Source organism: Eumetopias jubatus, unplaced genomic scaffold (assembly GCF_037043125.1).
Source record: "Eumetopias jubatus isolate StellerSeaLion01/CBP00866 unplaced genomic scaffold, mEumJub1_p1.0 scaffold_54, whole genome shotgun sequence".
NCBI lineage: Eukaryota > Metazoa > Chordata > Mammalia > Carnivora > Otariidae > Eumetopias > Eumetopias jubatus.
In genome coordinates, this window is record NW_028274860.1 from 627,361 (window position 1) to 637,591 (window position 10,231).

The 10,231-nt window shown below is 49.4% G+C and overlaps 1 protein-coding gene across 1 annotated transcript; it reads left to right on the forward strand.

Moving 5' to 3' along the window:
• Nucleotides 1–733: 733 nt before the first annotated feature.
• LOC148161821 (putative NBPF family member NBPF5) lies at nucleotides 734–4,857 on the forward strand. The gene is made up of 4 exons (XM_088020542.1): nucleotides 734–911; nucleotides 2,824–2,920; nucleotides 3,561–3,775; nucleotides 4,802–4,857. The coding sequence occupies exons 1-4, from the start codon at nucleotides 734–736 to the stop codon at nucleotides 4,855–4,857; spliced, it is 546 nt and encodes a 181-aa protein (XP_087876668.1).
• The last annotated feature ends 5,374 nt before the right edge of the window (nucleotides 4,858–10,231 follow it).

The following is a 10,231-nucleotide window of genomic DNA, read 5'->3' on the forward strand; positions in this document are numbered from 1 at the left end:
GGGAGGGGTGCCTGAGCAGTTCAGTTGGTTGAGCATCTGACTCTTGGTTTAGGCTAGGGTCATGATCTCACGGATGGTCAGATTGAGCGCCTTGTCCCACTCTCTCCCTCTACCCACCCCCCATTCTCTCTCTCAAATAAATGAAGATGAACAAAACAGTAAACTACTTGGGAAACTATTTCTGCCTTGGTGATTTATACACACACAAGAATGAACAATCAGAACTATGCTGAGATAATTTTTTAGAAAGAGATGGGAACTGTGGTATCAGCACAAGGGTACACAGCAACTGAGAGTGGCCAGTGAGGGGTGGTTCCCATCAGTGGGGACCTTCGGGGGGACCGGGCAGTCTTGTGTATCAGCACGGCCTTGGCAACTGGAAGGCAGCAGCTCCCCAGGTTCCATGTCATCTCGGACGTTCCAACTCTGTTATTTCAAGTGCAGACCGTTACCTGGCATTCTGAGTGCTCCCTCTGTCATTCCGTTTGGAGTGTGAGCTAGGGGCAGTGCCTTCAGCTCTCAGCTGTGGCATCTTGAACCTTGGTTTTGTGGTTCCTGAATCTCAGGTGCTGTGGGGTGTTGTTCAAATTGTTCCCAACAGTAAGTAAAGACTTCCTGTATCCTCACCCCTCAGTCCTGATGAAACCTACTTGATTTCACTGGTTTTTAACCATCCTGTGTTTGGGTTTCTTCTCCTCAGTCCCCAGCTCTACCTCCTCGGCCACACGTCACCATGGCAGCACCTCTTGGCCCTCTGTCTGATCCAGGGGCAGAAATCAGCCTCCTGGAAATCAACCAGGAGCTTCAATCCCAGCTGGAAAAAAGCAAGCAGGACTTCCGAGACCTCAAGGAGAAATTCCTTATATCCGAATGTACTGCCTACTCCCTGGCCAACCAGCTGCAGAAATACAGTAAGTCCTACAAGATCATGGCCACCAAAGACATATCTGTCTGTATTCCTTCTGAGAAACTAAAAACCTCTCCAGATGCTGTCTTCTCTCTTCCAATGTCACATAAATTTCATTCTGACCACAATCCGGGAAATGTAGAAGTGGGTATTTTATCCTCAGTTTGCTGAGGATGGGAAAACTGAAGACAAAGAGGTTAACAGTGACATGTCAGGTGGGGTTAGAGTTAACATCCCAGTTCCTGCTTCCTGGTGCGGACACAGAAACGCCTGGTCCTCTCAGGATGGTCTCTGTGCTGTATCAGATCCTGCATGCCTGCAGGCCTAAGTGTCAGGGACTAAGGAACTCTCTCAGGTCCCGCTTCTCTGAGGTCCCATTGGTAAAGCACCAAGTTAGTTACACTGGGGAAACATCCTGATGGCACACCCGGGGGCGAGAGGGAGGGTAGCAGGTGACACTACCTGCTTTCAAGGAGATGGAAGTGGTAAGTGGAAAGTGGAAAGAAGGTCTCCTTTCCCCCTAAAACTGTGGTATCTGTGAGTGACGCCATCCACACAGTGACTCCCCTTGTGAGAGGGAACCGGTGCAGAGCCTCTGCTTCCTGAGTCCACGGAGGCCATTTGATACCCAGTGGCAAGGGTGAGGGTGTTTCAGGGAACATCACGGTCTCTCCCTGAGCTGGGGACCTTCAGACGTGCAGGATGGCCAGCAGGTCCAGGCCTGGGCCAGGAGACATGTGGCCTAGTGAGAAGGAGGGTGAGTGGGGGAGACCACAGCCCCGGGAACCAGCCAAGCCAGGGTGTGGGGCAGGCCTTCCCCCACAGTCAGCCTGAAATGGGGAGCTCAGCTGCCTGTTCATTAGGAGGGGCCTGCGCTGGCAGAAGGAGTCATGAGAACGGGGCACGTGCACAGCCGAGCGATAGGAAGGAATCCTGACAACTCTCAGCCCGCATTTTTGTCATTTTCTCACAATTTGCTTTCAATAGAACAAGGGGAGGTGTAATTAAAAACGAATGACGCAGAGAAAAAAAAAACTGAGGCATGCTTTTTACGAAAGGGAAGAGATGATGAACTTTCAGGGAAGGACAAGCAGTTTTGTTTACAACTTTCCTGAAAATCATCACATAAGTGTGGGAAACCAGTTGTGAAGATGATGCAAACAGATATCACCTGAGGGCGTGGGGTGGCGGTAACACAGCACAGGGGAGAAAAGCATGGGTTGTAGGTCAGTCAGCCTGGGCTAAATCCATGGTGCCCAACGTCCTGTGCCTCAGTTTCCTCCTTGTTAACCTGTTAGTGTTGTGGGACCTACTTCTCTGAGTCAGAATGAATACTGAGTAATTTCTTGTAACGCTCTAAGAGCAGAACCTGGAACTGTGTAACTCTGTTCATCATTCTACTGCTTCTCATAACACAAACTGTATTAGGATTGGGCCATATTCCTCTCCGGTGCTTCTGGTTTTATGCATTGTGGTTTCCACAAGTGTAACCGGATGAATTTTTACCTTTGAGATACTTGCTCAGTATAGAAATCCCAGCTCAGGGGACCCATCAGTCCAGTAGCCCTGGGGGCCTTATGTCATGTCCCTGCTTAGTGTTTCACTTAGGAGTCTCCAAGGCTTGCTAGAGTGACCATGATCAGGGGAACCCAAATTCTGACTCTACCAAATACCAGTTCATCACCATGTCCAGTTCCTCTCTGTGCCTTGGGGCTCTTCTTTCCTGGGCTCTGAAACAGGGAGTAATCGACTGCCCTGTAGTTGGGAGGCTGAAGAATGTGATGTGGAGCTCCCAGCGCAGAGCCAGGTGGCCGGGGTTCCAGTTGTCCTAGGATGGACCCTGCCTCGTCCCTTGAAGGCAGCGAGCACAGCAGCATGTCCAGCTTTCCCCTGAGGCAGGCGTCTCTGTTTCTCAGAGTGTGAAGAGTCCACCGACCTCATCGAATCCGTGCTGGGAGAGAAGGTGCAGTTTGAGAAGGGGAAGCAGGCAGACACGGTGGCTGAGAAGCTCAGGTAAGGAAGGCTCCATGTGGGAGGCTGCAGGGACGCTGTGGGCATCTTTGACTTGGGGCAGCAACAAGTCTGGGCCAGGAAAGGGCAGAAACGTCATGGCAGGCACGTGACCCAAATATTTCTAAAACAACTAAGACAACAGTGATTGGTAAATGATGGACTCCAATGACTCAAAGTCTCGCTCTCTCTCTGGAAAAAAATATCAAAGTCCCCAAGTTCAAGGGAACAATTCGTGGCTTTTAGCACATTCACAGTGTTGCGAGATCACCACCTCACTTACCTTTCACAGAGTCATGACCTGGCTGACCACAGCTTGAGCCTGCCATTCTCCTGAGCTCACCAGTTCACACCAGCTCTACTGGACATGCTTCTGCGTCTGGCGCTGTGTCCTTTCACTGCACGCCGCGCTGTGTGTAGTTTTCCAGGGAAACGGGTGTCCCCGAAGTTAGCAGCTGAAGGGACATCTCTCTGGCGTGTGCTTAGGAGAACCCCTGGCTCTGTTTACAGAAGGAAAAGGTGTAAGGGATGTGCAGGGTTCACGGCTCCTTTGGGGAAATTCTGCCAGAAATCATCACGAAAGATCTTATTGTCTGTTGTTCAACTCTTTGCATTTTAAAATTTTCTCTCTGCCCTGCCTTAGGCTATGTCATACCCTCATTAAAGACCAGGCTAAAGAGCTGACCCGTTTGTATCAGAAGTTACGGAAAGGGAAAGACGTTTCCCAACTGCTCAATAACCTCCTCGAGGACCTCCTCACCCATGATGACCCTGAGCATTCCCAAGGGCAGGGCTTCCAAGAGCAACTGGCTGAGGGGCGCAGGCTGGCCAAGTGCCTTGCCCGAAAGCTCAGCCCAGGTAAGGCGGCCACCGGCCCTGATGCCCGGAGCTGCGCCAAGGCCCTGGGCTCACAAGAGACTCCCCGCCTGGCCTCACGCCGTGTGCAGCAGCCCTCCTGGATTCCCCATAGCAAGTGGGGCCATGAGAGAACCAGGAGTGGAAGGTGGTAACAGAGAGCAGAAATGCACAGTGTGGAGGTAATAGTGCTCCACGTGTCTGCTTCCTCCCTGAGGGAATGCAGCCTTTGGAGCGGGAGGCAGCCTCCACCAGTCTTTGAGCCAGAGAGCAAAATGTGACAGGAGGATGCTTGTTAGTGTGCAAGGATCCCTGCACTAAGTGGGAGGTTCCCAGAGTCAGCGTGGTCTGTATTAATTGTGGGTGAGAAAGTGAGTTTTACTTTCTCCATATCTGTCTCCTCATCTGGAAAGTATATCAAATAACCTGTTGATACTGTAGTGATCAGATAGGGAAAATTCATGAATGCATGTCAGGAAAAAATAATGCTCCTGACTGTGTGGAGTTGGATGAGGTCCTTGATGCAGTAGGACTTGGAGGTGGGAGTGCTGTTTAGACGGGACCGCTTTTCGTAGACGGATGTCCCCTTGATAACACTGAAGCCCACGTGGGGGCCCTTGAAGTCCCCGGTGGAGGGATGTGGGACAGGGTGGTTGTCCTGTCGTGAGGGCAAGGAGGCGGCTCTATGTGAGAGCTGTGAACCCACAGAGAGTCTGTGGCTATGGTGGGACCTGTGGCACTCTGCAAGACACGGTGCAGAAATGAAGCTGACAAGCATTCCCTGATATGGACAACAAGAGCCGGTAGAACGTGTTGCCCAGGTTCAGTGATGCTGATCCTCAGAATCAGAGACACACTGCCTGACGCATCAGAAATCCATGCCACAGCAGTTCTTAAAGACAGTGCCCTAAACTCAGTAGAATACCTAGTCATTCATAGACCCTTAGGTCTCCAGGGACATAGAAGCCGCTGTGTTTATAGTGGTGATGTGGGAAATAGCTGATGGGACATTTCTGAATTTATTTGCAGAAAATTATGAGGATGAGGAGGATGAAGAAGAACAAGGAACCCTCACTCCCAGGTGACAATGAAAATTCTGGAACCAATAATGTGTGGGTCAAAATGGACAGGGTCTCAGAAAGTAAAGTAAGTGAGGTCAAGAGAGTGACAGATGTCAGATGCAAGGTTAAGCAAAACTGCAGATGGTCCCCAAAGGATGGCCGTTTTGGCTTGGTTGCCTGTTGTCTCTGTGGTGTTGTAAGACCGAGATGAATTCACCAGCCTTAGGATTCCCCGTGGGGACAAAAATACCCATTCTTTCCTGTAAATGGACACCGGGAGGAGATGCATATCTACTTCCTACACAGTTCTCTAAGGTCCTTGGTAGGAAGGTAACTCACCAAGGAATTGGTAAACAGACAACTAGCAAAATTAAAACCAAGAGAAGTACCTAACCAAACTCCAAAAACTTGGGGTGTCATGTGACACTATTAATGACAAAGTGCCTAGAAGGCACACATTTCTGCAGTCTGCAGGTACTCCAGAGCTGTAAGTAATTGACCAATCTATGTAAAAATCATCCTGACTCAGGCCCGTGGTGGTTGCCCCTGGTCTGGTCTCCACTGTGCTTCTTGTTGTGACCGCATCCTGCTGGGAGGGTGGAGTCTCATTCCTAGTCAGTGCTTCTGTGGCCAGTGCTCTGAGGATCAGCTCCTGCTCTCCCAGCCCCGGGCAGCCACACTCTGCCTCTTATAGGTTGGTGTGCTTGTTCCCTCTCCAGCCGGTGCCCTGTGCCTCTTGTGACCACTCCATATAACTCCCATCCAACCAGCTAGGAAGCCACAGTGTCTGATCCTCCTGGTTTGATCTCTTGTCATTCCTGTCCTACCCGGCACAGCATGGAGCAGCAGCAAGTTGAAAAGAAGGAAGCCCTACAGGACACAGTGGATGAGTTTGTTTTGACTCCTTCAACTCTGCAAGAAGAGTGTGACAACGACCAGTCCTACAGTGCTGGCGAATTCCCATTAGATGAACAGGAATTCGGCTCTGCTCTGGATTTCGCCTGTGAATGCTCCCACACCCAAGGGGATGAAACGTCACGTGGTCCCCCAGGTAGTGTCCATGTTGTTTGTTCTGCACACCTTGTCTACACTGAGGAAGGTCATCTCTATACACGGGCGTTACAGACACACTTTGCTTTAAATCAGGACATAATGGATGTGGAGACACAGACATCAGGTGGGTCAGGGAGCCTTCAACCATCCTAGGCAGCGGCCATGCCTCTGTCAACCTGGCCCCCGTGTCAGGCCATTGAACCTATGTCATGGGTGACAAGCTCTACCCACCTCAGTAGGACATCCACAAAGTCTTGTCAGATACCCTACGTGGATCAACTGTCTTTTGTTCCATGCAATGACACTTTCTTTTTAGGATCAATATCTCTCGAGGGCCTAGACCTGTCCAATGTTTTTGGCTCACATACCTGCATATCAAGGAAAGGTGCTTTCCCTGGTTTCACTGCTCTCAGGCCCAGGCACAATCTTCTCTATGTGGGTTCAACTTAGCCAAGTGGTCATCTGAAAACAACTGTGTCATTACCTTGCCTGGATGTTCCTATGAAGCCAAGCTGGGCTCTGGCATCACTCAGACCAAATGGCTTTTGTGTCGGTAGAACACCAAAGATTCTTTTTGATTTGAGGTTTTCTACAGTTGATTCATTAGTCTAGTTTCAAGAATAAATTCCTGGGAAGCATCAAGAGCCATGGTATGTCATGGAATAACCCCATTTTGCAGCAACACTTCAAGAAAGTGCTTGGACTCCTCCGCAGGACCTCTGGGGAAAATATATTCGGAACTCTTTTTACAGACTCCCATCAGAGGAGGATATTGGGATAATTTGTGGGGGAGAAGAAAGTGAATTTCTGCAGCAGGTTAGGGAGCAGTCCTGTGCACTGCTCGTAAGACTTAACCTTGGCCATCCTGGAATATCCCTGCCAGAGCACTAGGGTCTTGCCCTGAGAATCTTAATGTCCTTGCAGTGTGGGTGGTCACTGTGTTGGTAATATGGGAAGTATGATTTCCTTAGTGTCACCTGCTGTCTTGGAACTGATTTTCAGAAAGTCAAGATGATCGAAGGGAAAGAAATGGACAACAGCCAATGTGCCCCAGGTAAGTGTGAAGACTGTGGACTACGAATTTTCCTGGTGACCTCTGGAGACCTCACATCGGGGATAGAGAGAAAGTGCTGCCTAGAAGTATTCCATCCATTCAGTCAATAGCAGAATATGGCCTTTAACCATGTCATCTATTTTCATGTGGTAGTTGTGTAGGTGTCACTTTCTTACTCCCTTTCATGTTGAATAACCTACAGAGAGTGGACACACATGAATTGACCAAAGCCAGGGATTCCGGTAATCAGCTGTTGTCTCCTGTGTGGTTAAAACCAAAGTGAGATGCGTATTAACTTTGTGTCTGTTTGACATCATCATGTTGGAGGAGTTTGGATAGCAAGAGAGGAAGTTGAAGAATAAATGCATGTCCCATCAGAATATTGAGAAAATATTCCTTGGAGTCAGAATGTCTGAGAGGCAGTAAGGCCTCAGGATATTTAGTCCCTTGGACACTGCATGTACAAGTCAATGCAACGTATGCAGAAGGGTTGAAGCCACTTGTTTTGATAACCTCTGTGTGCTGGGAGTCATAATTATGACATGAGTATGACAGGGATGTTTTAGTCTCCTCCTCCGTCACCTGGTTGTGAGGCCAGTGCACAGAATATCTCCTGTTCTGTCTCCCACTGCTCCTCATATCGGAGGCCACACTCTGCTCCTTATATAGGGGGATAGTTTTTCCCTCCAAGGGGACAGCCCCATTGCTTTCTGGGACCACTCGCTATCACACCCATCAACACCAGCTAGGAAGCCATGGTGTCTGATCCTCCTGGTTTGATCTTCTATCATTGTTGTCTCCCCCGGCATAGCATGGAGCCCCAGGATGTTGAAAAGAAGGAATTCCTACAGGACACAGTGGATGAATGTGTTTTCGCTCCTTCAACTGAGCAAGAAAGGCGTGACAGCGGCCAGTCTTACCGTGATGGCAAATTCCTGTTTGATGAACCTGAAATTGGGTCTACTCTGGATATGGCCTATGAATGCACCCATTCCAAAGGGGCTATAACTCCACGTGGTCCCCCAGGTGGTGTCCATATTCCTTGTTCCTCACACCCTGCCAGACTCATACACCTCTCCAGCCCAGGCCCACGAGGTCACTGCCAGACCTCCTAATTATGAATTCAGCTCGTGTCCTCTCTTCCAAGGCTCTAATTTCCATTCATGAAACATGCCCCTGAATTTGGATGCCTGCCAAGGCTGTTGGCAGCCTTTTCTATATCTCTGGAGATGGCACTCCCCTGGTTCACGCTCTTCACTTCGTCTATGTCTTCATTTGTCTTATCTCATCTCAAGTCAGCTGAGAACCCGAACTGGACCACTGCTATGGGACAGTGTATGTTTCTCTGGAGCAATGCAGGGTCCTGAAACTTCCCTACCCCATGAGTGTCCCCTGTTTCTTTGTAGCTTTCAAGATTGTTCTGATTTGATGGCGTGTAGAATCCATTCATTGGTTTAATCTGCATGGCTGATTCCTCTAAACCATTCACCTGTTGGAATTTCAGATGGAAAAAGCCTCAATATTGCAGCAACTGTCTAGGAAGCAGCCAGGGAGTTCGCCCAGGATCTCTGAGAAACAGAATTGGTTTGTTTGCCTAGACTCAAGATTTAGGATGCTATGAGGATGGCTTGTTTTATCAGGGATATTGGTTTAATGACTCAAGAGTACCATCCCAATTTTTGCCCGCGAGGCCTTACCTAAGCGCTCCTGGATGTTTACACTCACAGTTGCCTGGTATTGCTGTGCTTATATGTCAGTCCTGTGCTATGCAGGATATAGGAGTGGGCATCTGTGAAGGCGAATGTGCTTAACGTAATTCTTTCTCTTCATTATTTGCAGAAGACCGAACTGATCAGGAGGGTCTGGGAAGACAAGAGCCGGCTGCCCCCAGGTAATTCTGGACACTCGGGGGCTGGGGATTCAAAAGTGGCACCCGGGGAGAAGCAGAAAGTGCTGACGAGCACGGTATTATCCATGCGGTCCAGGACAAATTACCAGTTTCACAATGTTCTCTGTCTTCACCGTTGTACTGGGATTGTTTCCCATTTCTTAATGACTTCTCGAGTTGAGTAAGCCACAGTCCGCTGACCCGGGTGAACGAATATGTCACAGGGACCACGGTGCTTGCTCATTCTTGTGTGCTTTAGAGAGCCATGCACATCTGCTCTCTGTCTTTAGATTTCGTGTGGACAAGTGTTCATAACATTAAAATATCATAGCAAGTAGACAAACATGTTCTATGATGCCACAAGGTTGAGAGAAAGAGGGCTTCCTGGCATGAGATTTCTGTGACAGTCCACTGCCCCCAGAGCTGCCCGTGCTTGGCCACTACATGCAGAACTCAATGCCATTTGCATGGAAGGGGAAAGGCCACCATTGTGGGACTCGTGTGGTATGAGTCATAAGTGGACGGCACAGAGATAATTCAGTCTCTTTCGCCAGAAGCTTGCTATTTGGCCCATGCACGAGCACTTATTTTCCTTTCGAACAGCTGCCCCTGTGTGAAACACAACGTGTCCCACGAAAACAAGAATCGTTTCTCTTCTTAATGGGTCCTTCCCCTCTTTGCTTTCTTGACCACTCCCTTCCGCCTTGCATCAAAGCCTGACAGGACTTATGACTTCAGATCCCTCTTAGGTTAATCTTCACTTGTCCCTACCCTGCAGGCTCAGCAGACAGCTGGTAGAGGTGGTACAGCAGGACGTCTCAAGGGACTCTCAGGATGAACACTACTTGACATACTCAGTTCTTCCCGACCTGTCTGACTCCTACTGGCCTTACAGGAGCACCAACATCTTCCTACCCGAGGAACTGGAAGTCTGTTCCTCTCTGGAAGTGACCAGTGAGTACTCCATTGTCCAGGTGATCAAGCTCCACCTGGACACCCACAAAGATCTCCTGTTCTTTGTACCCCAGACCTCTGCTGTGCCGAGAGAGGTCATCCCTGTGGGCAGGCCCTGTAGAGACAAACTGATCTGCACTGGGCTCTAGGATTGAGTTTTAAGCACAGACATCAGGTGGGCGAGGCACATTTGCTCTCTTCTTAGTCCCAGGGCATGCCCATGTTACCTTGAATTCTCTGTCACTTCGTTGTTGGGCCAAGGCAGGCACGACAAGCTCAACTCACCTCAGCAACACGACCATAAAACCTGTCTGTCAGACCTAATTTGGATGAAATGTCTCTTTTCACCTCTAATAAGCTCTATGTTTCATCTCGGAGGTGGGTCCGTTAAGAATCTGTGCCTGCCGCAGTCACTTGGCATTCTTGTCCAGGGTTAACTGGTTTTGCTA